General features: G+C 36.8%; 4 protein-coding genes across 5 annotated transcripts in view; 3 read left to right on the top strand and 1 right to left on the bottom strand.

Moving 5' to 3' along the window:
- LOC107733828 (GRB2-related adapter protein 2-like) overlaps positions 1 to 3,182 on the top strand; it is an 11,731-nt gene extending 8,549 nt beyond the window's left edge. The window contains exon 7 of the mRNA XM_016545629.1: positions 2,434 to 3,182. Coding sequence (XP_016401115.1) covers positions 2,434 to 2,610 — 177 coding nt within the window. The 3' untranslated portion in view covers positions 2,611 to 3,182. The remainder of the gene's footprint in view (positions 1 to 2,433) is intronic.
- Positions 3,183 to 3,636: 454 nt separating this feature from the next.
- LOC107733829 (protein FAM83F-like) lies at positions 3,637 to 13,087 on the top strand. The gene is made up of 4 exons (XM_016545630.1): positions 3,637 to 4,397; positions 7,501 to 7,668; positions 12,271 to 12,392; positions 12,499 to 13,087. Exons 1-4 carry the CDS (start codon positions 3,936 to 3,938, stop codon positions 13,085 to 13,087), a joined length of 1,341 nt encoding a protein of 446 aa, XP_016401116.1. The 5' UTR covers positions 3,637 to 3,935.
- Positions 13,088 to 15,645: 2,558 nt separating this feature from the next.
- Positions 15,646 to 23,778, bottom strand: LOC107733836 (cytohesin-3-like). 2 transcript variants are annotated; one of them, XM_016545639.1, is made up of 14 exons: positions 23,688 to 23,778; positions 23,217 to 23,277; positions 22,567 to 22,640; positions 22,308 to 22,372; positions 21,448 to 21,514; positions 20,860 to 20,978; positions 20,689 to 20,769; positions 20,453 to 20,565; positions 20,017 to 20,165; positions 19,318 to 19,429; positions 18,128 to 18,204; positions 17,918 to 17,989; positions 17,429 to 17,583; positions 15,646 to 16,316 (listed from the first exon to the last, which is right to left on the bottom strand). In XM_016545639.1, the coding sequence occupies exons 1-14, from the start codon at positions 23,691 to 23,693 to the stop codon at positions 16,232 to 16,234; spliced, it is 1,236 nt and encodes a 411-aa protein (XP_016401125.1). In that variant the 5' UTR covers positions 23,694 to 23,778; the 3' UTR covers positions 15,646 to 16,231. The 2 variants fall into 2 exon arrangements, with proteins under 2 accessions (XP_016401125.1, XP_016401126.1); XM_016545640.1 differs by lacking the exons at positions 23,217 to 23,277; positions 23,688 to 23,778 and having other exon boundaries at positions 22,308 to 22,409; positions 22,567 to 22,639.
- Positions 23,779 to 25,523: 1,745 nt separating this feature from the next.
- The window catches only part of LOC107733870 (ras-related C3 botulinum toxin substrate 2-like), a 23,921-nt gene continuing 22,249 nt past the window's right edge, over positions 25,524 to 27,195 (top strand). Inside the window, exon 1 of the mRNA XM_016545700.1 lies at positions 25,524 to 25,834. Coding sequence (XP_016401186.1) covers positions 25,800 to 25,834 — 35 coding nt within the window. The 5' untranslated portion in view covers positions 25,524 to 25,799. The remainder of the gene's footprint in view (positions 25,835 to 27,195) is intronic.

Consider the following 27,195-nt stretch of genomic DNA (forward strand, 5'->3'; position numbering starts at 1 on the left):
GTGTGTGTGTGTGTGTGTGTGTGTGTGTGTGTGTGTGTGTGTAGTAGGGATGTGCATCTCCATGACTGAGGCCGATACGATACGCTTCTCGATGCATAGCCAACGATACGATACATTAAAAATACATATGAAGCAGCTACCGATGCGATGCGATACGATTCACCCCTGTTACGATGCAGTGCGATCCGATTTCGATTCGTTTCAGATAGTCTGACTCATTGTCAAATGATTTGGTTCCATAAAGCAAATTTAACATAGACCTAGATTAAGTTTAGTCACTGTGGCAATTTATGCTGGGAAACTAACCTGGTCTGAAGCAGGCTAACTGTCAGGCTAAGCTAAGCTCCTCTAACACTGACCAATAGCAATCCAATGATATTACCACTGTTTCACATACTATTATTTGCCTTTTTTTACAGTTTCTAGCCATGCAGCCTTTCTCTCTGGTTTTATTACAGCTGTACCTTTTATAGTTTGCAGAACAGATAGCAGAACATTAGAACATTACAATCTAAAATTGCTCTTTAAAGCATTAAAATAACTAAATGAAAAGTTAAAATCACTGAATTAAAAATGAAAATAAACACTAAAGAAAATGACTACATTTTAACTGCTATAAGAAACGTCTCGGTTACGTATGTAACCCTCGTTCCCTGAAGGAGGGAACGGAGACGTCACGTCGGATGACCGACGAATTGGGATCTCGCTTAGAGGGACCAAATATTACAAGTCCACTTACAGTTACTGCTATCATAAAAATACACTTTATATGTAGGTTTAAAATTCTACAAAAGACACATTTAATGTCCAAAAACAATTTTTTTTTAGCAAAATGTATGTTTATATAATTATTGCGCTTCTATTCAATTGCGCTCAGTCTGTTTAGCGCGCATGCCTCTCTCTCGCGTTCCTCGCCCACTCCTGACAGCGAAATGAATATGTTTGCATGACTTTCTAACATTTACAGATGAAAAATATACCTGTGAAATGTCAGTTATGCACTGAGGAAAACACAACGTCTCAAATGCATTAAACAGTACAGATATATTCGCTGTTTGTCATGATGGATCGATTTGATCCATGATCGACATTAAGGTCGGTTTAAGAATAAACATGCACAAATTAGTGAGATTGCGTGAATTTAAATGGTCTTTAATGGAAACGCTTTAGCCCCGATTGATTTGTTAGGTTATTTCAAGTCAGGTTTTGGACTTTAATCCCAGTTTTTCCTCGGGTCTCCGTAGTGTTGTGGTGATGCGTCACAATCACGCAGCAGCAGTGATGAGAGAGCGCGCTTGAGAAACAGTTGAGAGAGGAGAAATCAATCTACATATAAAATATTGGTCACAGATTATTGGTCACCTTCTAAATAATAAAAGTGTATAGTGCATCCACTAGTAATTATATATAAATTAATCGGTTTTGTAAGGATAAAAGAAACAGATACTTTGATCTTCTGAGACAGACAATACACACACAGTGCATTAACATACAGACATCTGTCTCTAGACTTTATTTAAGTCTTGTGTGAACTTTTTTTAAAGGTGATGTGTGTAATATTTTGCAATGTTAAAATACTTTACTATCCTATCTTATTGTGCGTTCAAGTCACGTTGGAAAAGTTGATCGCACATGAGCACCATCACAAAGTCATAATTACGATTGAGAAACTCTGAGTTTCTGAGTTGGGGACGTGTCAGTGAGAAAGCCTATCGGATGCCATAGACGCAGCCAAAAAATTATAGACATGCAGCGTCTGTAATGACTGTAAATTTGTTGAAATGAATTAAGTTATTAATTTATTTATTTTTGTCATTTACAATAAAACTATCTAAGTTGTATCTACAAAATACGATTGTATATAAATACGATTACAATAGAATATATAACAATTCAGTTTACAGCAACCTCATAAATTGAATAAAATCAGAAAAAAGCAAAAACACACTGATGCACAATCTTTATTCATTATTTTGTAGTTGTAGAGTTTAAAAAAAATAATAATCTTGCTCCGACAAGTGACTTGAATGCACCTGACATCATAATTACGACTTGCCAACTCATAAATATGAGCGTCAAAAGAGGACTTGAATGAACCAACCAATGGCATGAGTTTGGGGGCAGGACTATCTGTTTGTCCAGCCAATAGAATGTAAGAGGTGTTCGAGAAACTTGTTTGCAATTTTTTTTGCAATTCTCTTTCATAATGCACAGAAATTACACACTGCACCTTTAAATGGCTATACACGTTATTTATTTACCCATATTTATTGGTAGTTTATCCATATACATTAGTAAAATTAGTAAAATGCAGATTTTACTTTCATATCCTCGGTATTACAAAATGATTTAGGAACATTAAGGAACAAAGTTCAGAAGGATATTAGTACCTTTTATTATATTGACGTTTCATTGGGTGTGTGTGTGTTTTAGAGGTCAACCATACAGGTGAGAGCAATGTATGACTTCACAGCAGAGGAAGCTGACGAGTTGGGCTTCAGTTCCGGTGAAATCATTGAAGTACTGGACCGTTCTGATGCATCATGGTGGAAAGGTCGATTGCGTGGCAGGACTGGTCTGTTCCCTGCCAATTACACAGAACAGATCTGAAGTCTTCTGATTGCTCAGAGGTGTGGAATCACTATGCTAAGAGTCAAATCCATCACTCGCTTACTAAATGCCTGTCAATAATGTACGGACTGGTCGATTATTTTCAAATTACTTTTATAAAACTGGCTGCAGAACTGTTGAGGAGAAGTGAGAAAAAGACTCATGAAGCTCTTTGTTGCTTCTCTTTTTCATATACATAATCTTTTTTTTTTATACATAATTTTTATGGTACGAAGAAAGAACTATACTATTTCTCTTATGTGTCAAATTCTCCTAATGACTAGACATTTCCCTTATATGAATTACTGAATTATACAGTACATAGCCCTTACAGTGACCCCTCAGTTCATGTTTATATTTTAAGATCTTCAGTAGGACACACTAACACAAGATACAGTGTTACAGTAAGCAAAGTTTTTATGTTACTGTACCCATTTTTGTATTAAGAAGTGATTTGTCAAAATAGGCACAGGCAGAAGAGATATGATTATTGTTTTGTTATACAAGATGGAAAATACGGATGGCAAATATGGTAATAACAGCGGACTTGAATAAATCTTTCTGCTTTCAAATATAAGTCAAGTGATCTTTTCAAAGAGATAGTTCAACCTAATTCTGTCATAATTTAATTACTGTCATGTTGTTTCAAACCTGTAGAACTTTATTTCTATTTTCCGTGTTCCACGGAGGAAATAAAGTTGCAGGTAAACGATAACAGAATATTACGAAAATTAACCATTGTTTTATTGTAGTAAAAGTGTAGAAACCGTGGTTTTCTGGCGCATTGATTTACATTTGTATAACAACAGTTTTACTACAAATACCATGGTTAAACTATAGTGTAGCAAAACCAGAGTTAATTTGTGGTTACCATGGTTTAACTATAGTAACCATGTTTTTTTTGTTTTGTTTTATTTGTAGTAAAAGCATGGTTAATTTTCGTAAGGGTAAAAAAATATATATTTTTTTATTTATTAGCCTATTATTAGGCCTATTATTGTTTTTTAAGCTTTTTTTGGTGGTAGTTATATTCTTGTATTTACTTTTTTGGTAAAGAAACAAAAAGTTGGCGTCAGTCAAGGAAACTACCGTGACGGTTTCATCCGTGTTTATTTTAAATTAAACAAGTGTCGTCATGTCAATTCACAAGAACCTTCATACAGAGCGCTGAAGCCCCGCCTACCACGCTATCGAAGCTCCGCCCACTAATTGTCTTTATTCTAGCTCAGAAACACCTCAGCCAACCACTCAAACAGGTAAAGGTGTGCTGAGCGGTTTGTCTGGAGCCACACAGGTGAACCGTTGTTTCCGGGAGCACAGCTGTCATGGCTGAGTCTCAGCTAGTATGCATGGACGATGAACATGTTAACGTGAAAATACCGGAGTCCAAACCGGAGTTTTATTACAGCGAGGAGCAGCGGGCCGCGCTCGAGCAGCTCTTAAAGAACGGGGATGGCGCGTTCAAGATGCGTCTCAAAGAGGATAGTGTTAAAGACTTTCTCTCCGCAAGGGAAATCAAATTGATGCGGGACACCTTCCAGGAATATGACAGCGACTCGGACACCTGCTGCTCACGGTCGCCGCATGATACGAGTGAAGACTCAGGTGTGCACTCAACCTACTGGCCGACCATGTCTGATACAGAGATCCCTCCGCTGGACATCGGTTGGCCCAGCAACGGCCATTACAAAGGGGTAACTCGGGTGTCGGTTTACACCCACCCACCAAAATCCAACAGTCCGCATATTAAAGAGGTGGTCCGCAGACTCATTCAAGAATCCACAAAGGTAAGCGACCATGGCGGTCTACCATTTATTCCAAACGAAAATACTTTATTTTTTAATATACTATTTTTTTTAATTACTAGTGAAAAAAACAAGTATTCCAATAATAATGACTAACGAATAGTAATAACTAGTGACTAATGAAATTTCCTAACTATTCATTAGTCATTAGTAGGCTACTTAGTGACCTATATCTGTTCAATTAGTCATCAGTACCTATGCATTATATACTAGTAATAGCATCAATAGTATCCCAACAAGTAGCTATCCCATTGTTAGCCTACTATTGGCAATGTAGGCTATTTCTAACTTATGTGTATTATCATTTGTTGCTGGTAGCTATTCAAGTTTTACTAGTAACTGTTCTTGAGGTATTAGTACTTAGTTACTAGTCCATTTCCAGGAGATTCTCAATATCTAGTTTTCCTAGTAGCAATTGGATACTAAATACATTGTTTCTACTAAAATGTAACTAGTAAGGTAACTACACTCTTAAAGTGGTCATATGATGCGATTTCAATTTTTCCTTTCTCTTTGAAGTGATACAAGCTCTTGGTGCATAAAGAAGATCTGTAAAGTTGCAAAGACTAAAGTCTCAAATCCAAAGAGATATTCTTTATAAAAGTTAAGAGTCAGCCACACCTACCTAAAACGGCTCGTTCTAACACGCCCCCACATATCTACCTCACTATGTGGGAAGATTTGCATAACGCCGCCCAAATGTTCACGCAAAGAAAGAATATTTACAAAAGAACGTTTCAGTGAACAGTTCCTAGAAGAACCATTTTGAAGAACATTTTAAAAATCTAAAGTACCTTTTTTGACTATAAAGAATCTTTTCTGCATTTGAAAGGTTCCACGGATGTTCAAGGTTCTCCATAGAACCATTGATGCCAATAAAGAACCTTAATTTTTAAAAGTGTAGTGGTAACTGAAATATGAAATGTTACTGCTGGTATAAATACTATGAGTCTGTGTCTCATAAGGTACTTGTGTCTAGTAAATATGTTTGTCACCCTGACTAAACATTGATCTTTAGTCATACAAAATGATATGAAACAGAAACATTCATTTGAACTTTAAATGAAAAGCCTAAATAAATAAATAGATACTGCAAAACGATAATGAACTTAATCTAATCTAATGATGGAATTTTTATTAGCATAATATATTAAGAACGATTAAAAAGAAAAGATATTCTCATAAAGACCAATTTCCCCTAAAAACACAAAACAGAGGTATCTAGCCATTGGTAAAATCAGGTAGTATGTATAGAAATATCTCTAACCTTTTGTACTATATAATGTGTGTCATTGTGAATGAGTTTTAGTAAAAAGAGTGAAGTAATAATCAGTCAGGAAATCACCCTCATGTAGCCTTGGGTTTTGTCTGTAAGTGCCTTGTCAATCATACTGCCGGAGCCCTCAAGTCATACCGTTTTGTTACCGGGTTTACACACACAGTGTGACTTCCTTAACAGTGATAAGTTATAATGACACACTTTAGGTACAAAGCATTTCAGCTGCCTTCACTCAATGTACATAACCCTCAATAAATACAAAAGCTGTAAAAACATTCATGAAAAGTGTTAACTCAAGAACTACTACATTTCTTTGTAACTTACAATTTAGTTCTGTTTCCTCTCACAAATGCCTTGTAAATCTGTCATACATCCCGAACACAATGAGATAATAATACTCAACAGATCATTACAATCTTTGGACCTGATTTTAATGGGCCGTCTCTGTTTGTAACAGCAAAATTAATACAGTATAATATATAGCTGGTTAATTTTATTGTAAATACACAAACATTTTACTTCTGTGTTCTGGTTGTCACACTGTCGTCACATCTCTTTGCGCCATAAGTACACCCGTAAGACTTATTTGTTGGTGGGCTGCGGTGAAACTTATTCAAATGCACTTGACACTTGAAGTTAATTATGTTCTGGCAGGTGCTGCTCTTGTTTTGTTTAGTTTTGTAGTTACACTGATGTCGATTTACATTCATACAGCAACTCAATAAACACTACAATAAACTGATTTTACTATTCATTTTCAAGCACACCTTTTGTAATATTCTTGCTATAGAGTATTAGAAGACCAGACATTATATGCACATTTATGGCAATGTTATTTTATACTCTTCACATTCTGAGTACACTTATTGAGTTACTGTCCCGTAGTCTTTAGTTGGATGATATTTAGATGTGCCTTAAAAAGTTCAAAGCCGATTGCTGACTATTAGTTTTAGTTTCAGGAAATCAGGTGTCAATGTTAGCATTAGACTATGTCCACAGGACGTTGTATTTAGATATTATCCAGGTCGATCCTGACGCTCGTGTCTTTGATGTCATGTGTTCATCTGAAGCAGATGGCGGCCTCCTCTTGAGGAACTGATAGAAACATGCATGTCTGAACATGTTAAAATAGCATTTCCTTGTACTGTAACTTGTGAAAAAAGCTTAAAAATGTTATTAAAGAATAGTTTACAATCAATAAAACATGTAATTTTCAAATATTTTCAGCTTTAGCAAAAGAACTGAATCTGTGTTATCAAAAGTAATTCAACCTGTGACACTCCTGTTCAGCTGTTATCTGTGTTTTCTCTTTAATGCAAATAGTTTCCTTCTTATTTACATAGCTTTGACATGCGAGTCGGTGAGGATGAAGAAGGGATTGGGGCCTAACCTTTACCTTAAACAAGCTTTGAATTGACCCAATAAATTTAAACTTGTTTTTCCACGTCATTATGAGTTTTATGCTGACCTAGTTTGCATTTTATTTGTTAAAATGCTGTGGTGTGTGGTTTATGTATAACACATACGTGTCCTTTAACCCAGATTGACTGCTTTGTTTCATAAATAGCTTGTGACTCATGTTGAGTTTGGACTTTTTCATTGCTAATGTGTCTGCTGGAGTGTATCTGCTCTGTGTTCTGTATGTGATTTCACGTGTTCACTCAAACTGACACAAACTAGACTTTGTCGCAGTGCAAGAAAAGAGAAATGCCCAATGTGGCTCATACTCCCCTCAAAGCAGATGTAATGATAAACTAAGTGAATTTGCTAAGCTTTAACCACGGTTTGGTTTCACTTGGTTTTCAGCTGGTTGCGGTGGTCATGGACCTGTTGACGGACCTACTGATCCTGCAGGATCTGTTAGATGCTGCGAGTAAGAGGGGGGTGGCTGTGTACTTGCTGCTGGAGGAGCACGGCTTGCCGCACTTCCTGGACATGAACAGCAGGCTGCAGATTTCTGTGCAGCACCTGAGGGTGAGTGATAACAATTGGTTGATACACAAGAAATTGTGTTTTGCATTAAAAAAAAATGAAGCCAGTTTTAGGGCAATTATTTTGTGGCATTCTTTTGATAGTTAAGCACATTTCCCTCAAATTATTATTAAAATAATGCAAAAAAAGAGAAGATCTATTCTCATTACCATAATAAAAAAAATACAAATTTTTTAAATATTTATGCATCATAGTAGTATTTGTGGTACAGGTTATCATTTATGATTTTAATACAAAAAAAATTCTTAAATGTCTGGTTCTTAGCAAAAAAGAATCCGTAAAGGATGCCTTGTGACAATGCAAATTGGAGATCAGTATTTGCCTTTAAATAATGTCACATTGCAAAATATTTTGGTAACAGACTTCATTTTCAATGTGATTAATTGAAATTGAAATTAATGATAATATATGTCAGGGTCCTATTTTACACCAAATTACAAAACAATAAAATAAATTGTATATATAAATACTATAATTTTATATATTTTACTATATATATAATTTTTACAATTAATTTTATTGTTATTTCTTATAAAATTGCAAGGAAATTCTGGTAAACTTGACCGTTGAGTAAATGGAGTTTAAAGACAAACAATTGTAATCTTAACAACACTATGTAAACTTTTACCTTCTTCCAGGTTGGGAAGCAAAAATCAGTGTCTGTTCTTCAACCCAATTCAATTTTTATTCCTTAACACTAGCCATTAGTGAACCAAAATGTTGCCCTTTTATTCTTAACTCCCTGTGTGTGATCACACAATGCTAGTTAAAGTGAAGACACGTGTTATCAAAACATCATAATGTGTGAATGTTAGCAATAGTCAGACGTGCCTTATCAGGCTTTGCTGGAAAAGAAGTCAAAAAGAACACGTGACTTACCATATCACTCACAAATGCACATGTTAACAGACTGTCAGCTGACCTTTAAGGGATCTGTGTGAACTTGAAACTCTGGTTGATTCTGCAGCTGTTGCCACAGGGTTCAACTGACTTCCTGGTCTGCTGTGCACACACATAACCACGCTGTAGAATGAAACCCAGTGCTTTCCGCAAGACTGCCCCAAATACTGCCGATCTCCCTAAGATACACTGCCAATGAGCCTTATCTATGTGGATTGTTTTATATAGGACACTAGGGCTTTTCATCTGACACTTTACACTGAGCAATAGAGTTGGATAATTCAGCATTGTTATTTCCTGAAAGAGGATCTGCAGATTTCAACAGAACTAAGAAAAAAGGCAACTTGATTTAACCCAGATTGACTGCTTTGTTTCATAAATAGCTTGTGACTCATGTTGAGTTTGGACTTTTTCATTGCTAATGTGTCTGCTGGAGTGTATCTGCTCTGTGTTCTGTATGTGATTTCACGTGTTCACTCAAACTGACACAAACTAGACTTTGTCGCAGTGCAAGAAAAGAGAAATGCCCAATGTGGCTCATACTCCCCTCAAAGCAGATGTAATGATAAACTAAGTGAATTTGCTAAGCTTTAACCACGGTTTGGTTTCACTTGGTTTTCAGCTGGTTGCGGTGGTCATGGACCTGTTGACGGACCTACTGATCCTGCAGGATCTGTTAGATGCTGCGAGTAAGAGGGGGGTGGCTGTGTACTTGCTGCTGGAGGAGCACGGCTTGCCGCACTTCCTGGACATGAACAGCAGGCTGCAGATTTCTGTGCAGCACCTGAGGGTGAGTGATAACAATTGGTTGATACACAAGAAATTGTGTTTTGCATTAAAAAAAAATGAAGCCAGTTTTAGGGCAATTATTTTGTGGCATTCTTTTGATAGTTAAGCACATTTCCCTCAAATTATTATTAAAATAATGCAAAAAAAGAGAAGATCTATTCTCATTACCATAATAAAAAAAATACAAATTTTTTAAATATTTATGCATCATAGTAGTATTTGTGGTACAGGTTATCATTTATGATTTTAATACAAAAAAAATTCTTAAATGTCTGGTTCTTAGCAAAAAAGAATCCGTAAAGGATGCCTTGTGACAATGCAAATTGGAGATCAGTATTTGCCTTTAAATAATGTCACATTGCAAAATATTTTGGTAACAGACTTCATTTTCAATGTGATTAATTGAAATTGAAATTAATTATAATATATGTCAGGGTCCTATTTTACACCAAATTACAAAACAATAAAATAAATTGTATATATAAATACTATAATTTTATATATTTTACTATATATATAATTTTTACAATTAATTTTATTGTTATTTCTTATAAAATTGCAAGGAAATTCTGGTAAACTTGACCGTTGAGTAAATGGAGTTTAAAGACAAACAATTGTAATCTTAACAACACTATGTAAACTTTTACCTTCTTCCAGGTTGGGAAGCAAAAATCAGTGTCTGTTCTTCAACCCAATTCAATTTTTATTCCTTAACACTAGCCATTAGTGAACCAAAATGTTGCCCTTTTATTCTTAACTCCCTGTGTGTGATCACACAATGCTAGTTAAAGTGAAGACACGTGTTATCAAAACATCATAATGTGTGTATGTTAGCAATAGTCAGCCGTGCCTTATCAGGCTTTGCTGGAAAAGAAGTCAAAAAGAACACGTGACTTACCATATCACTCACAAATGCACATGTTAACAGACTGTCAGCTGACCTTTAAGGGATCTGTGTGAACTTGAAACTCTGGTTGATTCTGGAGCTGTTGCCACAGGGTTCAACTGACTTCCTGGTCTGCTGTGCACACACATAACCACGCTGTAGAATGAAACCCAGTGCTTTCCGCAAGACTGCCCCAAATACTGCCGATCTCCCTAAGATACACTGCCAATGAGCCTTATCTATGTGGATTGTTTTATATAGGACACTAGGGCTTTTCATCTGACACTTTACACTGAGCAATAGAGTTGGATAATTCAGCATTGTTATTTCCTGAAAGAGGATCTGCAGATTTCAACAGAACTAAGAAAAAAGGCAACTTGATCTTGTTTAGGAGAGTTGTGGAGTGCTCTAATCTCTCACGCTTCTGCTTTTTCCTCATCCATGCCAGCCTTGTACTCAAAGTCCTTTTGTCGCTACAGTATTCCTTTCTTTTGAGTCCTCAGTGTGCAGATGAAATCGCCACACCCGTGTGCAAGGATTTTTTTTATTAACCTCTCACTACCGACTTCACCTTGGATATTTGCCCATGTCAGGTGTGTTGCTCTGACACCTCGTGCCTTTTGTAAAATCCAGATTTGCCACTTTATACTGTTCATGCCAAGAACAATAACTATAAAGATAACAGTAGCTATATCATCCACACTCACAGACGATAACAATACATTTATTATAAGCATGGCAGTTTTGTTGTCTGCTGCTTTTAGCATGCAAGCTCTTTAAAGTCAGTGAATTTTGACTGTCTGTCAATGTTTTATTTTTCATAAACAGGAAAAAAATCATTCTGAAAGTTATACCAATTAAATCGTTCTGCTGTGTTATTATCGTTACAGCTGTCATATGGACACTATTTTCATAGAACTAGAACAATTATTAAAACCATTAGTTTTAATAGATAGATAGTTCTCTTTAGTGTAAATGGGCCTTAACTGCCCTTTAATGACCTTTTTGTGGTACAAGCCAGATCTTTGTTAAAGGTTATAGCAGACTGTGCATCTTTTACTGTATGTCAAACAGTATGATCTAGATCTTAGCTAAGACTTTGGTCACGAATGACTGGGTGTTTTAACCGGATCGTGTCTGTTTTGACATCCTCATTTACACGCATAATTGAAATGATACCGCGGGAAGCAAGCCCTTGAGCTAATGTTGGCAATTGTTTTCCATTAAAAAAATCTTGTCTGGAAGTCTGGAGTCAGTTGTGTCTGGATAACGAACTTGAGCGCGCAAAAGATGCGATATGTGAACGGCCCCTAAAAGAGATCTTTCTTTATTCTTCAGAGCAGACCTGTGGTAATTTTGTTCATAACTTAAATGCAATGCTAAATAATAAAACATTTTCTCTCACATGCCCCAATGTCACCAGTTGCTGACCTCTTGTTTCCTCATACTGTAATTATTTAACTAGATGGACCCAAAAATTTCAGTTCCTTTGAAACTGTCACAAAGCATCATTGATAAAAAAGTTACTGCAACTAGAGAAGCCTGTAACTTTTTTCCTACATAATAAATTGCTTGCACCTCTGAGTGCACAGACGAAATGTTATCTTGCATTCGGATGCCTGATGTTATTGAACGAAATTATGTGAGACTGTTCATTAGTAGTTTTACAAAATCATGTTTTTAATATTTATTTTTGGTGTTTTTTTTGTTTTTTTTTACTTTTTATTAGTATAGGACAGTGTAGAAGTGACGGGAAGCGAAGTGGGAGAGAGAGAGAGGGGGTGGGATCGGGAAAGGTCCTCAAGCCAGGATTCGAACTCAGGAGGACGCCCGTAAAGCAATGCTATCGGTGCCGACGTCATAAAATCATTTTGATGAAAAGCTCAGGCATTTCAGAATGACTAAAACAGTATTTTACATGTTGTGCAATAGATTTACACTCCACAGCAAAAAATGATGCAGTGTACACACAGCTTTAAACATTGTTTTCTCTCTTTCTGCTCTTTCAGAACCTGCGTGTGCGAACCGTGAGAGGTTCTGGCATGCCACTGTCCTTTGGTCGTCTGCCAGGATCGCTGTGCTCCAAGTACATGTTGGTAGATGGAGAGAAAGTGATGTTTGGATCATACAGGTTCGTATACAGACCAAACAGTACATCTTGTAGTTTTGTCCACCATTGTGGTACGTTTGTTCAATCTTTAATCAATACATTTACTGTACACTTCCCATCTTTATAGTTTTACGTGGAGTTCCTCTAGGATGAACCGCAACACAATCACTGTGATGTCAGGACAGGTTGTTGACTTCTTCGACAATGACTTCAGAGAGCTGTATGCTGTGTCTGATAAAGTGGACCTGTATCGTGAGTTTCACATCAGTAAGCCGGCCCTGCCAGTTCCTGTGCTGAAAACGCCAGCGGAACCCAACAAACTCACAGTTCCTGTATCCATGTCACGCTTCCAGATCTCTGTAGGGGACTCCAAACAGGCCGGCCTAAAGGTGCCTGCACATAAATACCATAATCCTAAGTACTCTTTAGTCGTTGGCAACAGTCTAGGTGTGACTGGCTCCCTGCAGGATCTTTCTAAGCTGAGAGACTATGTTGACCATGCCTCTGTGAACAACATGGAAAAATTAATCTACACCAATGGGGACAGTGTACGTCCACAGTCCCCTTCATCCCCAGATGGGACAGAGGATGGTAAGGGCGATGGGAAGAAACCTTCGCTGTTTGGTTCTAAAAAGCAGCGCTCTTCCTTCCGGCATTTCTTGAAAGGCAGAGCAAACAACCCTAAGTATTGGTGCTGTGTTTTTAAAGGGAAGTGAGGTTGTTTGAACAACCTCCAAAATGCTGCTGACGCTGCGAGGAGCTGGTGTCAGAAAAAAAAAATTACTGAACTGTAGTGCGCTTTCTGTGATCATGTGACCTCCTGCCAGTTACAGAGGTGGACTGCAGAGAGCTTTGAATGTAAGAGTGAAGATGTAGCATGCTACACATATTTCCTGTTCAGCAGATCTTTGCCCTGCATATTTACCCAGGCCTAATCAGTTGCACTTACCCAAGCCTCGAGCATGTGGCTCCCTCAGAGTCATAAAGGAAGGAGGGAAAAGCTCCATAGCAAAGCTGACTGATGACAGATGAAAACAAGCCTGATCAGTTACCGTTGAGGTGCGGTCACATTTACCATTGCTCAGCAAAATTTCCCAGGCGAAATCCAATCATTTCAATATGAATCTGTAATATTGAGAGTTTTGCTTGAGGGGGAAAAGGTTCCCCACACAGATTTAATTTGGTCCCATGAAATCGCTGCATTGGTGTTCGAGCTGCTTGGTTTGAAAGTGACTTTTAAATCATTTTGTTCAACAACAAAAAAAGCAGTCCAGCAATGTAAAATTAATGGCTTTATGTGTACATGGAATCATTTGTACACTTTTATTACTTTATAAATATACATTTCTGTACTGTGTCTTTAAGAATTCACACAGAACACATTCTTGATTTAAAGATGCATAACAAAACAGTGGAATGTATAAGAACATCTTGAGGGGGTTTTATAATAAAAAGCAGACATCTGTTTTGCATGTTTACATAAAAAATCAATTACAATGCAGCACAGTGGAAGGCTAAAACGTGTTCTGTGTGAACTAATGGCACTTGGAAATAATAGATGTTATGCAACTGATTTTTAGATCTAGAGTGCCAATAAATAAAAAGCTGTGGCCTTAAATATATTGTTGCTTCTTATTTCTTTTCATTTAACTCCAGAAGATGTGATCTTGCACTGTATAAAACTGCCTTGAAGAAAAGACAATAAGCCTAATTTGCCAAATGTTAGTTTAATCAGGTTAAACAGTTGCTTTTACACAATTTATCAGGTTTATTATTACTGTAGATGTGAGCGGTCAAATGTCGTTATGGGTTTTGGTACGCTTAGAAAATGACAACTATAGAAAAACTAGTATCATGCCGAATTCTTTGAATGCAGAAACTTCTTGGAAAAGAAAATATATAGGAAAAACGAAGTGCTTGATAATGTACTGAACATTTGTGGTATATTTCTGATTTTATTTTTCTCCCGAACTCAAAAGTTTTGGGTTTAAGTCCTTTGAAAAAAGATGAACTGTTAGTTTAGAGTTTATTAAAAAATGTATGGTAAATTAGGCCACCTTTTGACAGTCATCTCTCAGTGTTGCCCAAGTTCAAAAGACCACTGAAAACATGACCTGCATTATCTGAACACCTCTCAGGTGATTCATGGACAGGCTGAATGGTCAGTATTGAGTTGATGGATAATGCAATATTGTGTTGAATTGTAGCTGTATTAGACAACATAAAACTAAGCTGTGCTTAAGATGACATCCACAGTAACTGACCAGGCTGACATCATCAGAGACACGTCAACAGATCTGTTAGGCTAACATGGGTGTGACATTTGCCTTTCCTTGTTTGCTAAGAGTAATATGATGTGTGTTGCTAAAGCATGTACGTTAAACCAGTGACCTGCATGACCTTGAGCCAGACTCTTTAGTCTTGCCAGGGAAATAACAGAAATGGTTGAAGAGATGGCGAGCGAATTGGCAGAGATAAAGGAAATGATGCACAGGAAGAGGGGAGTGTGCTTTTGTAGACCACAAGTAGTGCAGTATAGATGTAGCAAAAGAAGCAAATGTGCAACTTTTTTCAATAGACTACAGCTTCATTTCAAATGTTTCTCATGTTCCAGGCTCGAAAAGCTGGTATAAAAAAAAACTTCAGGTATACTTTCTGCCATTGAAATTATTGGTGGGAAAGTCCCAAATATCCTAATTTTATTTTATGTAATTGATATTAAAGTCCATCTTCATAATCCCTCCAGTGTATGTACTGTACACTTATAAATATATAGCAGGGGTGGCGAACGTCGGTCCTGGAGAGCCGCAGCCCTGCAGAGTTTTGCTTCAACCCTAATCAAACACACCTGAACAAGCTAATCAAGGTCTGAAGGGTTACTAGGAAGCTACAGGCAGGTGAGTTTTTATTAGGGTTGGAGCTGAACTCTGCAGGGCTTCGGCTCTCCAGGACCGGAGTTCGCCACCCCTGATATATAGGCTACATACGCTGCAGGGATTATGAAGCTTGACCAACAGTGCCCTCTGCTGGACAAATGTATGCATTACTTGGTGAAAACGAGGCTTATTTTGTAAAGACCTTTAATTAGAGAATCCCAGTGCGCAATCATTATATTTTAATAACATGGTCTTATGTATTCAAAAGTTTTAGGAATTACCTGAAATGACAAACGCTTATAATCAAATAATGGTACATTCATTAAATAAGTCATTTATTATGTACAGAATAAGGACAATTTCAACCTGATCAATGTTAATGCTAACTGGCGTCGCAATATTTACAAGACAGACATATTAATTTGATTTTTACAAATCCTATGATAATAAAATGATAAATGCGTGCTAGTCAAATGGAATGATACAAATAAAAAAAAACAGCCAAATTGTGCGTCAAAACACAAATACCGTATTAAATGCTTTGAAATGTAGCTTAATTTAAATGTTTTTCATTGAAAATAAAATGAAGCTCTCACTTAAACAGGAGCAGAAAAATCCTACAGTTTCCAGGAACACTATACAAACTGTTTCATGTTTAGACATGGATATTTCCCAATATTTTACAAATAAAATCTTTCCAAGGCATTTCTCGTAAGCGTTAAATAAATAGGAAACTATTTTTTCACAGAAAGCCTGACCACAACACCACCGTGTAAGCCAACCCTGAGGCTGCACACACAGCAGCGGTGACCTCTGAGTGCTGAGAGAGAGAGAGAGAGAGAGAGAGAGAGATTTAGCACCCTGAGAACCTCATTCATCATTTCCAGCTCATTCAGTCCACTGTAACCATCATCGTCCCTTTGGCTACTTCAGTCTGTGTGCAACTGTTGAAACGATCCGATCCCCTCAGTTCATCAGTCAGCTTCAGTCGTGTTGTTCAGTGTGGCTGATGATCTTCTTCTTGCGTGCAGATACCAGGTCATAGAAAGGGTCTTTTGTGATGCAAGCTCTAAGAACAAGAGAGGAAACAGTTAGACTCAGATGCAGTTTTTTTTATTCTCAGTTCCTCTGTCAATGCAAACATATATATTTTAATTTGATTGTTAATGTATGACTAAGTGTGTGCACATTTCTAAACATACTTGACTTCCTCTTTCCCATGACCCACAAAAACACATTGATGAACTCATGAAAACGTATTGTTATCTTGCCATCAATATCTTAGTGTCTGTATCATACTTGTCTCTCATATTTTCTTGATTTTTTTATATTTTCTTTCTTTCTTTTTTAATCGTCATGTTTTGTTCTGGTCATTTTGACCCAGAGAGGATTCCTTTCTCTAAAAAAAAAAAACAAGATATATTTGACTAAATTAGACTAAAAATGAGAAATTAGACTGACTTTGCTTACACAGGATATAACAAGATCAATGAGGCATACAGTCTACTGTATCACTTCCTAAAAGACATAAATAACCTGTCAAAACACTGTCCTATCAAAAAGATTGGATTCAAGATTCAGTGATAATATAGCATAATGAGAGATTTACAAGCAATTTTTAAAAGGCCGGTAATTTTTCACACCAAACGTAGGTAAAAGCACAGAGGAAGGTTTAAATCATTAGTGTGTAAAGCACTTTAATTTACCACTATGTATGAAATGTTCTATATAAATAAACTTTTAATAATACGATTGCTATTGAAACAATGTAAGCATTAGCATAATAGAAAAACGGAACTTTTTCCTTTCCTCTTTTTAGTGAGGTCTAAAACAGTTGACTTGTTCACTTATTCACTATTCACTACATAGTGAATGTCATAGTATGTTACATGAGAAAAAAGAGACACCATTTCAGAAAGTGCTCTTTGTATGAAACGAGTGAAGTCCCAAAAGACAAGAAAAATCATCACTTCAAATCATGGATTCCAAAAATATCTGGATTTCAAACCTCATTTTGATGTGGTTTGAATTTCATTTGTAAACACTGGATGTCACGTCTTGTTTGCTGGCGTTCGAACTAGGGTTGTGTGCCATTCAGAAATCGCAAATGATATTAAAATCAAGCCTGTTTATTTTTAATTGTTCAACTGAATGAATCACGTATACTGTGCTGTCTGGTACCTGATGGCCTGGATCCAGTCCGCACGCTCCTCTACAGAAGCAGCACTGAGTCTGTAGGAGTGATGTTTGCCTATCACAACTCTGCCATCTGTCTCTGTTTTACATGCCTTTATCGTCTCTCCTTTACGATGAGGGCTGAACAACTCCAAACAGAACTGAACGCACATGTTTTAAAAGAGAAAATGCATATGCTGTCATTTTCAAAAGGTTACATTCCACGGTTACAATACCATGTTATATCACAAACTTTTAAATGTCACTCTGTATTACGAGATGCTGACTCAGAAAGAAAGAAAGAAAAACAGAAATCAGGATCTGAGCAGGGTTTCATCAAAGCAAATCTAGACTGTGCTGACAGATGTACAGCTATCACTCAGCGCTGACTAAAAGAACCATAAAGAAGCAGGTGCAATAGAGTCTAGAGAAACACTATCTATTTGGATCAGTGATAATAAATGAGGTGGAATAGAAAAAACATGGTAAAAGTACCTGTTTGTGTGCATCCTCCACTTCTCTAACACTTAAGTTCTCTAGCGGGATGATTCCTTTTGGTTCTTGGTCCTAGAGAGGGGAAAGATTGCCTTTGAATGATCTCACTTGTAATATTCCTATTTAAATAGGAAACACGATCATTTTAAACTGATTTTAGTGTGTTTTGTTTCAGCGAACTTGATATTTTTGTAAAGGTAGAGTACTAACAGTGGTATATTGGAAATAGTAGAGACAGCCATCAGTCAAAATAAACCACCTCCGCTTCCAGGTCTTTATTCTGCCACCTATGGATTAACCAGAATTGTTAGTAACATTTAGATAAATAAAGATAACAGAAAAGAACAGATACATAACAGTTAGTTCCAGTCCTCTAACCTGATTGGCTGAGCTGCACTGGGCTATTTCACTGTTTGGACCAATCGAATTGTTTATAACCAATAGTTAGCTTCCAAGCTAACTAGGAACATTCTCAGAACTTTTGGTTAACTTTCTCACAAGTTCAGTCCAAGTTATGAACTAACTTTTTTCCAGTAATGTTAATTGAACGTTCATTTAAAGTTGTCTGGTCTTTAATAATGTTCTTAAAAAGTTAGCACAAAAACATTATTAGTGACCCTGGACCACAAAACCAGTCATAAGTGTAAATTTCTCAAAATTGAGATTTATACATCATCTGAAAGCTGAATAAATAAGCTTTCCATTGATGTATGGTTTGTTAGGACAGGACAATATTTGGCCAAGATACAACTATTTGAAAATCTGGAATCTGAGGGTGCAAAAAAATCTAAATATTGAGAAAATAGCCTTTAAAGTTGTCCAAATGAAGTTCGTAGCATTGCATATTACTAATCAAAAATTAAGCTTTGATATATTTACGGTAGGACATTTACAAAATATCTTCATGGAACATGATCTTTACTTAATATCCTAATGATTTTTGTGATCTTTACTTAATATCCTAATCATTTTTGGCATAAAAGAAAAATCGATCATTTTGACCCATACAATGTATTGTTGGCTATTGCTACAAACATACCCCAGCGACTTAAGACTGGTTTTGTGCTCCAGGGTCACATTTGTGCATCTGACATGGAACTTTTTTTTCCTGAAACATTTTTTAAATGATACTACTTGTTTCAGACTGTTCAGAAAAAAAATTCAAAAGTATAATGTTTGCAAAATTAAAAATGGAAAGTTTCCTTAGCGATGGCATAATCAAGTAAAACAATGTTTTTAAACATTTTAAAAAGGACGTTTTGAATATTCAGAGAACATTTTCAAAACTTAATAGAAACACTAGAAAAATGTTCTAGGAATATATATATGTGTAAGCTGGGTACTGGTTCCTATGTTATCATGATATGTACAACACTTAACAGTACACAAGAGTAACAAACCTTCTTTCAGAAGCCAGCCCTCTCGGTCAGGATTAAAGAAGGTGTGAGTGAGATCATTGCCGTCATCTTCTGGGATCTTAAAGGGTTCGTTCTTAATGCTCTCATAAAGTTTCTACAGGATGTGTCAAAAAATGAGAAATGAACACTTGATCATTGTATAAGACAAAATCATGACTCCAACAATGGATTATCAAACGTTCAAATATACAAACATGTTCAATGAATGGGGAAAAAAAAACAAATGTAAAAAAAATGGCTGTAAAATAATAACTAAAAATAATAATATAATTATGTCTTCCTTGAAAATGTTTAACTGATCAAAATATAATTCATTCCTGTGATGGCAAAGCTGACTTTTAAGCAGTCATTACTCCAGTCTTCAGTGTCACGTGATCCTTTAGAAATCATTCTAATATGCTGATTTGTTGTCCAAGAATCATTTCTTATTATTATTATCAGTCAAAAACAGTTGTGCTGCTTAATATTGTTGTGTAAACTGTGATTGTAGAACATTCAAAAGAACAGGATTTTATTTAACTTCTTTTGTCACATTCTAAATGACTTTTTTTGTCAAATTTGATGCATTTTTTGCATCCTTGCTGAATAAAAGCATGCAAACTCATTCTAACCCAAACTTTTGAACAATATGTGAGTATTTGGTTTGGTAAACTTGGAAAATGACCCTATGACCTCTCTCACCTCCAGTAGTTCATCAGGAAGATCTTCTCCATGGTTGATTCCTCTGTTCATACTGATGAAACGTTCTAGTGTGGTCTTGTCTTTCACATTGGGGTTGTGCAAACTTGTATTGAGCATGATGATAGCGAAGGAAAGGATGTAACAGGTGTCTGCAACACAGACGAATACACACGCTTTCAAATGTGTACATGTAAGTAGTCTATAGCAATGGTTCTCAACTACTTTTACTTCAGGACCTAGATATTAATGCCTTGAAAGTCAAACACTGAGATATATAGGCCAAACAACATTTTAGGCCCAAACAATTATTAACAAGACACAGGCTGGATAAGGAAAAACAACCATTTTGGTTTCTAAATGTCTGTTGAATTTTGATGTTTTCTTTCTTTTGGCAGTCAAACACAAAACCTATCCTCCAAATGCAAAGGTAATCTACCTGTGGACTGAAAAACCCCAGCGTTACAGGTGCAGTACCGCAGAGCAAAGGCCTCCATCATGCGGTCGATCTTCTGAGCCTCACCAGGTAGACGGAAACTCCACAAGAACTGCCTATGTCCACAATCAAACAATCACAGATTCGCCCAAAATTGAAAAAAAAAAAATATATATATATATATAGTCTGAATATGATAGAATGACATATGAAACAGGAAGATGAGGATCTCCACTCACCTTAAAGCCTGAACCAGATTTAGATTTGAGAACTCATGAAGGTCAACAAAGGCCTGCAGGATCTGAAGGTGGATCTCCTCCCTGTGGATACAAATAGGAATCAACTCTTTTTCTATATCAAACCCACAAGGAGTATGGGCCACAAAAACATCCTCCTCCTCATCCTCATACCTTTCTCCTAAAAAGTTGCCAATAGCTGTTTTATTGAGGCCTTCTTCTTTATAGAGGAACTCTGCCACAGCCTCTGGTTTCCACTCCAAAAGGTCATTGTCTACTAGGTACTGGATACCCTGGAAATACACACAATTAACCTCAATGAAATTACCACAGACCATTGGCACTACTGTTACCAAACATTCATTAACAAACAGGATATAAGATACAGATCATGACGTATGATTTGCTGTTGGTCTAATAGCTACATCAACTGCATTTTTTATCAGTGAAATGCACATGCATTCTCTTTTATAAGCAGGTTTCATATTAGGGGGGGGGGCTTTTGTGAAAAATGATCAAAACTGGACGGGTAAAGCAGTTGTTGTTTTTACTGACCATGTATACCAAGCTACTCGGAAAATGCAGTGCGGCTTCAGCTCACTTGTTCTACAGAAACACAGGATGTGGTTCTATCTCTCTTTCTCTGTCTCTTTCCACCCCTTCTTCCTTTAACCTAGTTTAGCTAAATCTCCTCGTAGTTGTGAAGCTGTTGCATTACGTTGCTTTGTGCTGCATGCAACTCAAATGATTCATTGTTCATACCTTTTCTGGGTCCATGTTAAACTTCTTTTTTCCACACTGGATTCTCTTGTTCTTCATAACATTTTTACTAGAGGACAATTTTAAAAAATGACATTATTATGACAAAAATGAGGACCGTTCTAGCATGTTATAACAGTATAGTGTTGATTCAGGTAAATCATAAAGTGAATGTGTAGTGGCTGATGCAAATAAACGTAACTCATCCTTTTCTAGCATGTCCACGCGTAAAATTAGCAACGTCACATCTAGAGCTAAAGCTCTTCTCGTAAAATTGATATCAAGAAACAGGAAATAGATACAAGCCCACGCTCAACGATAGTGTTTCGTGATGTGCAAAAAACCTGAACCTGCAAATGTTAACTGTGCATTCATGGCAGAATTCAATTCAAGGAAGATACTGCAGCTTCTAATGCACATGCAAGCACGTATAGGCATGTATTGTTACGTAAAATACTAAAATACTCAAAGCAACTTTTGCTGACCAGTGACTATGGAATGCACATTAAGTTTGAGATCCTAATCTACTGTTACATGCTTGGCTCTAGGAATTCACATTTTGTGTGTTCAGTTTTGGGAGACATGGATAGAGATTGCTATAAGTAAAGAGGCCATTTTATTAGACATTCTAATCTTAATCTAAACAACAAATGCTATAAACCCAAGTGACATATGTGAACATTATGAAAGTGGATATGAAAATGACCACAATGATTAAACCCTGTCATAAAGAGCAGTGCAACACAGAAAGAAACTACACACAGCGAAAATATTATGTAGGAAATGTCCAAATACTGGGTTTATCGATTCTTTTTCTAGTTGCTATGGTAACTCTGAGTGATAGCGGTGAATAGGCTACTCACTTCTCATCATCGGCCTCCATCGTTTGAATTTCTGTCATCATGTTTTCGATCTCCAGCCTGAGTTTCTGCAAGAGTGGAGAAATTGATCCGCCAAAGCTTTGTCTACATTTGATGACATATAGTTTACAAATGCTGCATCATTTGCTTCACAACGGTTTGCAAGGCATTTTTCTGGCAGAAAATGGTATTTATTTGCTTAAAAGCCTTTATCGTTATGTACGATACTATATGCAGAATGACACTGAATAAAGCCATATACCTGAATATCATCTAGAATCACATGCTTATGGACGTCAGTCTGCCTCTTGTCATTTGAATTGAAAGCTGAAGGTGCTGAAGATGGCATATATATCAACAGTTAGCAACAGTCTCACATCAGATGCCTGATCTCACACTCAAGCAGAAAAGGAATTGCAAAAAAGAGAAAACTGTGCAAACACAGCCCAAATTTCTCAGCTAAATATATCTCTGCTACCTCAGTTTTGGAGAACTTCCCCACATAGGATGTATTTTGGCATATTAGTGGTTGCATTTACACAACACTGAAATTTCTGTGGATGCAATCAATCAAAATATTTATAAAAAATATTTACCACAGTGACTATGCTATGGAACAGCATATGATTTTACCGTAAAGTGTCATTAAGTCTGTTTGCATTTACAGTTTAAAAGCTATCCAAATTTTAAATAATATCTTTATTTTTAAAACTAATTTATGTTTCTTTAATAGCACACATACACTGTAGGCCTTTACAGTCCAGTGTGCAAGTATGGATGAAGGTGATATCACAGGTGTCCCAGATGCAATGGAATATTTTGCCTTTAAAGTCCATTATTCACGGTTCAGCTCAGAGACAGAACTTATACAGCAGTCTCAAACCTTAAGAAAATGATTAAGGAGGAACATACCTTTCCCCCAGAGGAAGCTGTCCTTTCTTTGGGTTCCCATGCTGGATGTGCTGCAGGGAGACTGCAGTAAAACAGGAAGATCAGACTCAGAGTCAGTGCACAGACCAAGAGAAATGTTAAATCTGGGAGTACTAGGCTATATTAGATAATAGACTGTATTAAAATGACTAAAACATTATGATAATGTCTTGATGATGCCAGTTTTTCAGCATACAGATATATAGGCTAATATTCTTAAAACTAATTTAATATGATATAAAAAATAACCCCAGCAATAAACTAACAGACGCAAAACAAGACATAAGTAACAAAACAAACCTCTTAAAAGCGAATACCACGACTGGTGAGAGGTTATGGACGTAAATGGACGTAAAATTTCTTTCTAACACTAAGGAAATAAATTATAAAGTAACGATACAAAGGCAATGCAAAGTTTTTTCAAAAGCCAAGGAAAGTGTTGAAAACGCATACCTTCATAAGTGTAACTCAGTGAGCAGGTACTCGGCGTCGTACAGTACGAATGTAAACGTGAACTGCGCTTTAATTGATGAAGAAGCGCTGAGTTCTTGCGCGAGGAGGGTGACGTCACGGCCATGAATGACAGCTGAGCTCTGAGAACTTACTTCCTCATCGTTTCCTCACCGTTTCACAGTTTTTTCTTTCTTTCACAAAAGTCAATTAGATTTGATCACATTTCAATTCAGAGAATCCACTGACAAATAAATGAGAATCCTCCTCCCCACTGTTAAAAAAAAAGCCAATAAAAATAGTCCTAACTAATAAATAGGCTATTCAATTTTAACAAATTCTAAATTGTCAATGAACTACTCTGAAGGTCCAGTCTTTCTTTCTTTCTTTCTTTCTTTCTTTCTTTCTTTCTTTATCCATCGTTTAGTAGTCATCCTGTACTTGCCAGTGGACGCATAATCACACAAAAGCAAAGGCTTCAGTTACCAGTGCCACTGTAGAAATGGAAAAAAAAAAAAAGATATGGATTATAAGCTGGAAAATGGAATATATGACTGGAAACTTTATTAAATATTAGTACCCATTATTTTGACAGCGTGTTTCAAGTATTGCTAAGATATTTAGGGCTAAAACTTTTTTGTTTTTTTTTAGGTAAACATTACTAAGTGCACTATCGGCACTTTCAATGATGATTCGATATTGCCCCCTTGTGGACTATAATGCATATAACGCACTGATGTAAAGCGCGTTCATGTCTTCCACTTAAAAGTGTAATACTTCCTCACATAGTTCGACGTCCAAAACTGTCACAACCACATGAGCGAGTGCGCAGATTAGAGAGAGAGAGAGAGAGAGAGAGAGAGAGAGAGACACTGAAGTAGCTCATTTGTTTCCTGTATTACAAGTTAGTTCCTTCAATATCTTGATGATGTCAGTTTTTCAGCATACAGATATATAGGCATATATATTTAAATAATTTTTAATACGATAAAAAAAATAATAGTAATCCCAGCAACAACCTAGACATAAGAGGTTATGGAGGCATAAGGATGTAAAACTTCTGTCTTACAATAAGAAACGATACAAATGCAGGCAAAGCAAAGTTTTTTCAAAGCAATGGAAAGTGGTGGAAACGCATACCTTCATATGTGTAACTCAGTGAGCAGGTAGTCGGAGTCGTACAGTACGAATGTAAACGTGAACTGCGCTTTAATTGATGAAGAAGCGCTGTGCTCTTGCGCGAGGAGGGTGACGTCACGGCAATGAATGGCAGCTGAGCTCTGAGAACTGCTTTCCTCAGCGTTTCCTCTCCATTTCACAATTTTCTTTTCTTTCACAAATGTCAATTCGATTTTTATCACATTTCAATTCAGAGAATGCACTGACAAATACATGAGAATCTTCCTCCCACAATTTAAAAAAAAAAAACTACAAAATTGTTTGGTAGGCTAATAAATAGTCAATTATGATCAATTCTAATTTGTCAATAAACTACTCTAAAGGTCCCATCTTTCTTTCTTTCTTTCTCTGTATATTTAACGTTTAGTAGTCATTATGTAGCCTACTTAGCAGTTTAAGCATGAATCACACAAAAGCAGGTTTTCAGTTACCAATGCCATTACAGAAATGAAAAACGAGTAGGATATGTTATATGGTTTACATTAGGTTACTGATATGACTGGAAACTTCATTACATGTTAGTGCACATTAGTTTGACAATAGCATATGTAAGTATTACTGAGTTCTTTAGTCCTAAAACTTTTTTTTTCTTTGAGGGACATGTTACTAAGTGCACTTTAAATGGGCACTCTCACTGATGATTCGACATTGCCCTCTTGTGGACTCTAATGCATGTAACGCATTGATATAGAGCGCGTTCGTGTCTTCCACTTAAAAGTTGAATACTTCCTCATATAGTTCGACACTACACAGACACGTCCAAAACTGTCACAGCCATATGAGCGAGTGCGCACTGCGCAGATTAGAGAGAGAGAGAGAGAGAGAGAGAGAGAGAGAGACACTGAAGTAGCTCATTTGTTTCCTGTATTACAAGTTAGTTCCTTCACCGTTGTTTTACAGCGGCAGACGGCAAAAGTTTGTCAAAAGTATCGGAAAATGCAAGCAATAAAGTGTGTGGTGGTCGGAGATGGGTGAGTGAAAAGTTTAATTTGTAAACTGATTTATTTATTAATATCTGTTTTTCATCGTTTATATTTAAAAGTTGTTTGTAAACATTATAATGGTTTATACTTTCTTGTATTTTAAAGTATTTATAAATTTTTAATTTGAGTTGAGTTGAGTTGGTAATTGAGTTGGTAGCAAGTAGGCCTATACCGTTTTCATGGGAACTGCATGTTAATAACAGTACTATTTTATCTACTTCGTCTGTTCTCTAGTTTTAATTTCCTAATTTGTCACGTGAGATACTTTGTATTTTAGTTTATACCTCAGGGTAAGGTTTGTTGCTAAATCTATACGGTCACGCCTGAATACACTTAATTTATCTGAGATTTCTATCTTTCTCTTTTGGGTTGTAAGCAGGGCATAAAATAACCTATCTACAGGTTCCGTGATTTAACTTCTACTACAGTTGTGTTTGGCTAAAAGTGATATGCAGTACCTATTGGGCTGACAGATTGGGGGTCACAGAGATATTTAAAGGGGTTATATGATGCTGCTAAAAAGAACATTATTTTGTGTATTTGGTGTAATGAAATGTGTTTATGCGGTTTAAAGTTAAAAAAACACATTATTTTCCACATACTGTACATTATTGTTTCTCCTCAATGCCCCGCCTTTTTGAAACGCGTCGATTTTGAGACTGTGAGTCAGAGCAGCCGGCATTGTAGTCTACTCTCCGAGGATCAGGAAACAGTCCTCCATAAAATGCGCTGCACACATCTGAATATTTGGGTTGAACTGTTCTGGAACAGTGTTGTAAATACAACTTAACCACTGATTTCTAGTCGTGTCCTCTTTTGGAAGACCAAACAAAGTAGTTTCGCTTTCACAACGAAACACACGGCGGCCTAGCGTGAGCTGAGGCCGGGCTAGAGTGAGCAGAGGCGGCGGGCTTGAGAACGGCGCGGCCGGCGGATTCGACGAAGGAGCAGCAACCACATGTGACGACCCCGGACTGGACTCCGCTTCGTCCACGGTGAAAGCCGATCCGGCGATCCACAGCACTAATGGCGCTTTTCCACTGCATGTTACGGCACGGTACGGTTCGGTACGGTTCACTTTTGGGGGGTTTTCCACTGGGTACAGTACCTGGTACCTGGTACCTGGTACTTTTTTTAGTACCACCTCGGTTGAGGTTCCAAGTGAACTGTTCCGTTACCAAAACGTGACGTGTAAACTCTGCTGATCACAGATTGGCCGGAGAGAATCGTCACTACCTGCGTCACTGAACTTGCGACACAAACACAAAAGAACCGCTAGATTTAAATCAGCACAGCCAGCGAAGCATCGAACGCAACTGTTTTGAACGAGCGCACCTTTTTTTAACAAC

This window comes from Sinocyclocheilus rhinocerous, unplaced genomic scaffold (genome assembly GCF_001515625.1).
Source record: "Sinocyclocheilus rhinocerous isolate Xijiao unplaced genomic scaffold, SAMN03320098_v1.1 scaffold189, whole genome shotgun sequence".
NCBI classification, from domain to species: domain Eukaryota; kingdom Metazoa; phylum Chordata; class Actinopteri; order Cypriniformes; family Cyprinidae; genus Sinocyclocheilus; species Sinocyclocheilus rhinocerous.

Excerpts from the sequence above, each read along its gene's own strand:
- LOC107733829 (XM_016545630.1), top strand. The coding sequence starts at position 3,936 with ATGGCTGAGTCTCAGCTAGTATGCATGGACGATGAACATGTTAACGTG. Across the intron at positions 7,669-12,270 it reads TTTCTGTGCAGCACCTGAGG|AACCTGCGTGTGCGAACCGT; the intron begins GTGAGTGATAAC and ends CTGCTCTTTCAG. Across the intron at positions 12,393-12,498 it reads GTGATGTTTGGATCATACAG|TTTTACGTGGAGTTCCTCTA; the intron begins GTTCGTATACAG and ends CCATCTTTATAG.
- LOC107733836 (XM_016545639.1), bottom strand. Across the intron at positions 21,515-22,307 it reads ATGGAGGCCGATGATGAGAA|TAAAAATGTTATGAAGAACA; the intron begins GTGAGTAGCCTA and ends ATTGTCCTCTAG. Across the intron at positions 19,430-20,016 it reads TTCCTGATGAACTACTGGAG|AAACTTTATGAGAGCATTAA; the intron begins GTGAGAGAGGTC and ends CACATCCTGTAG.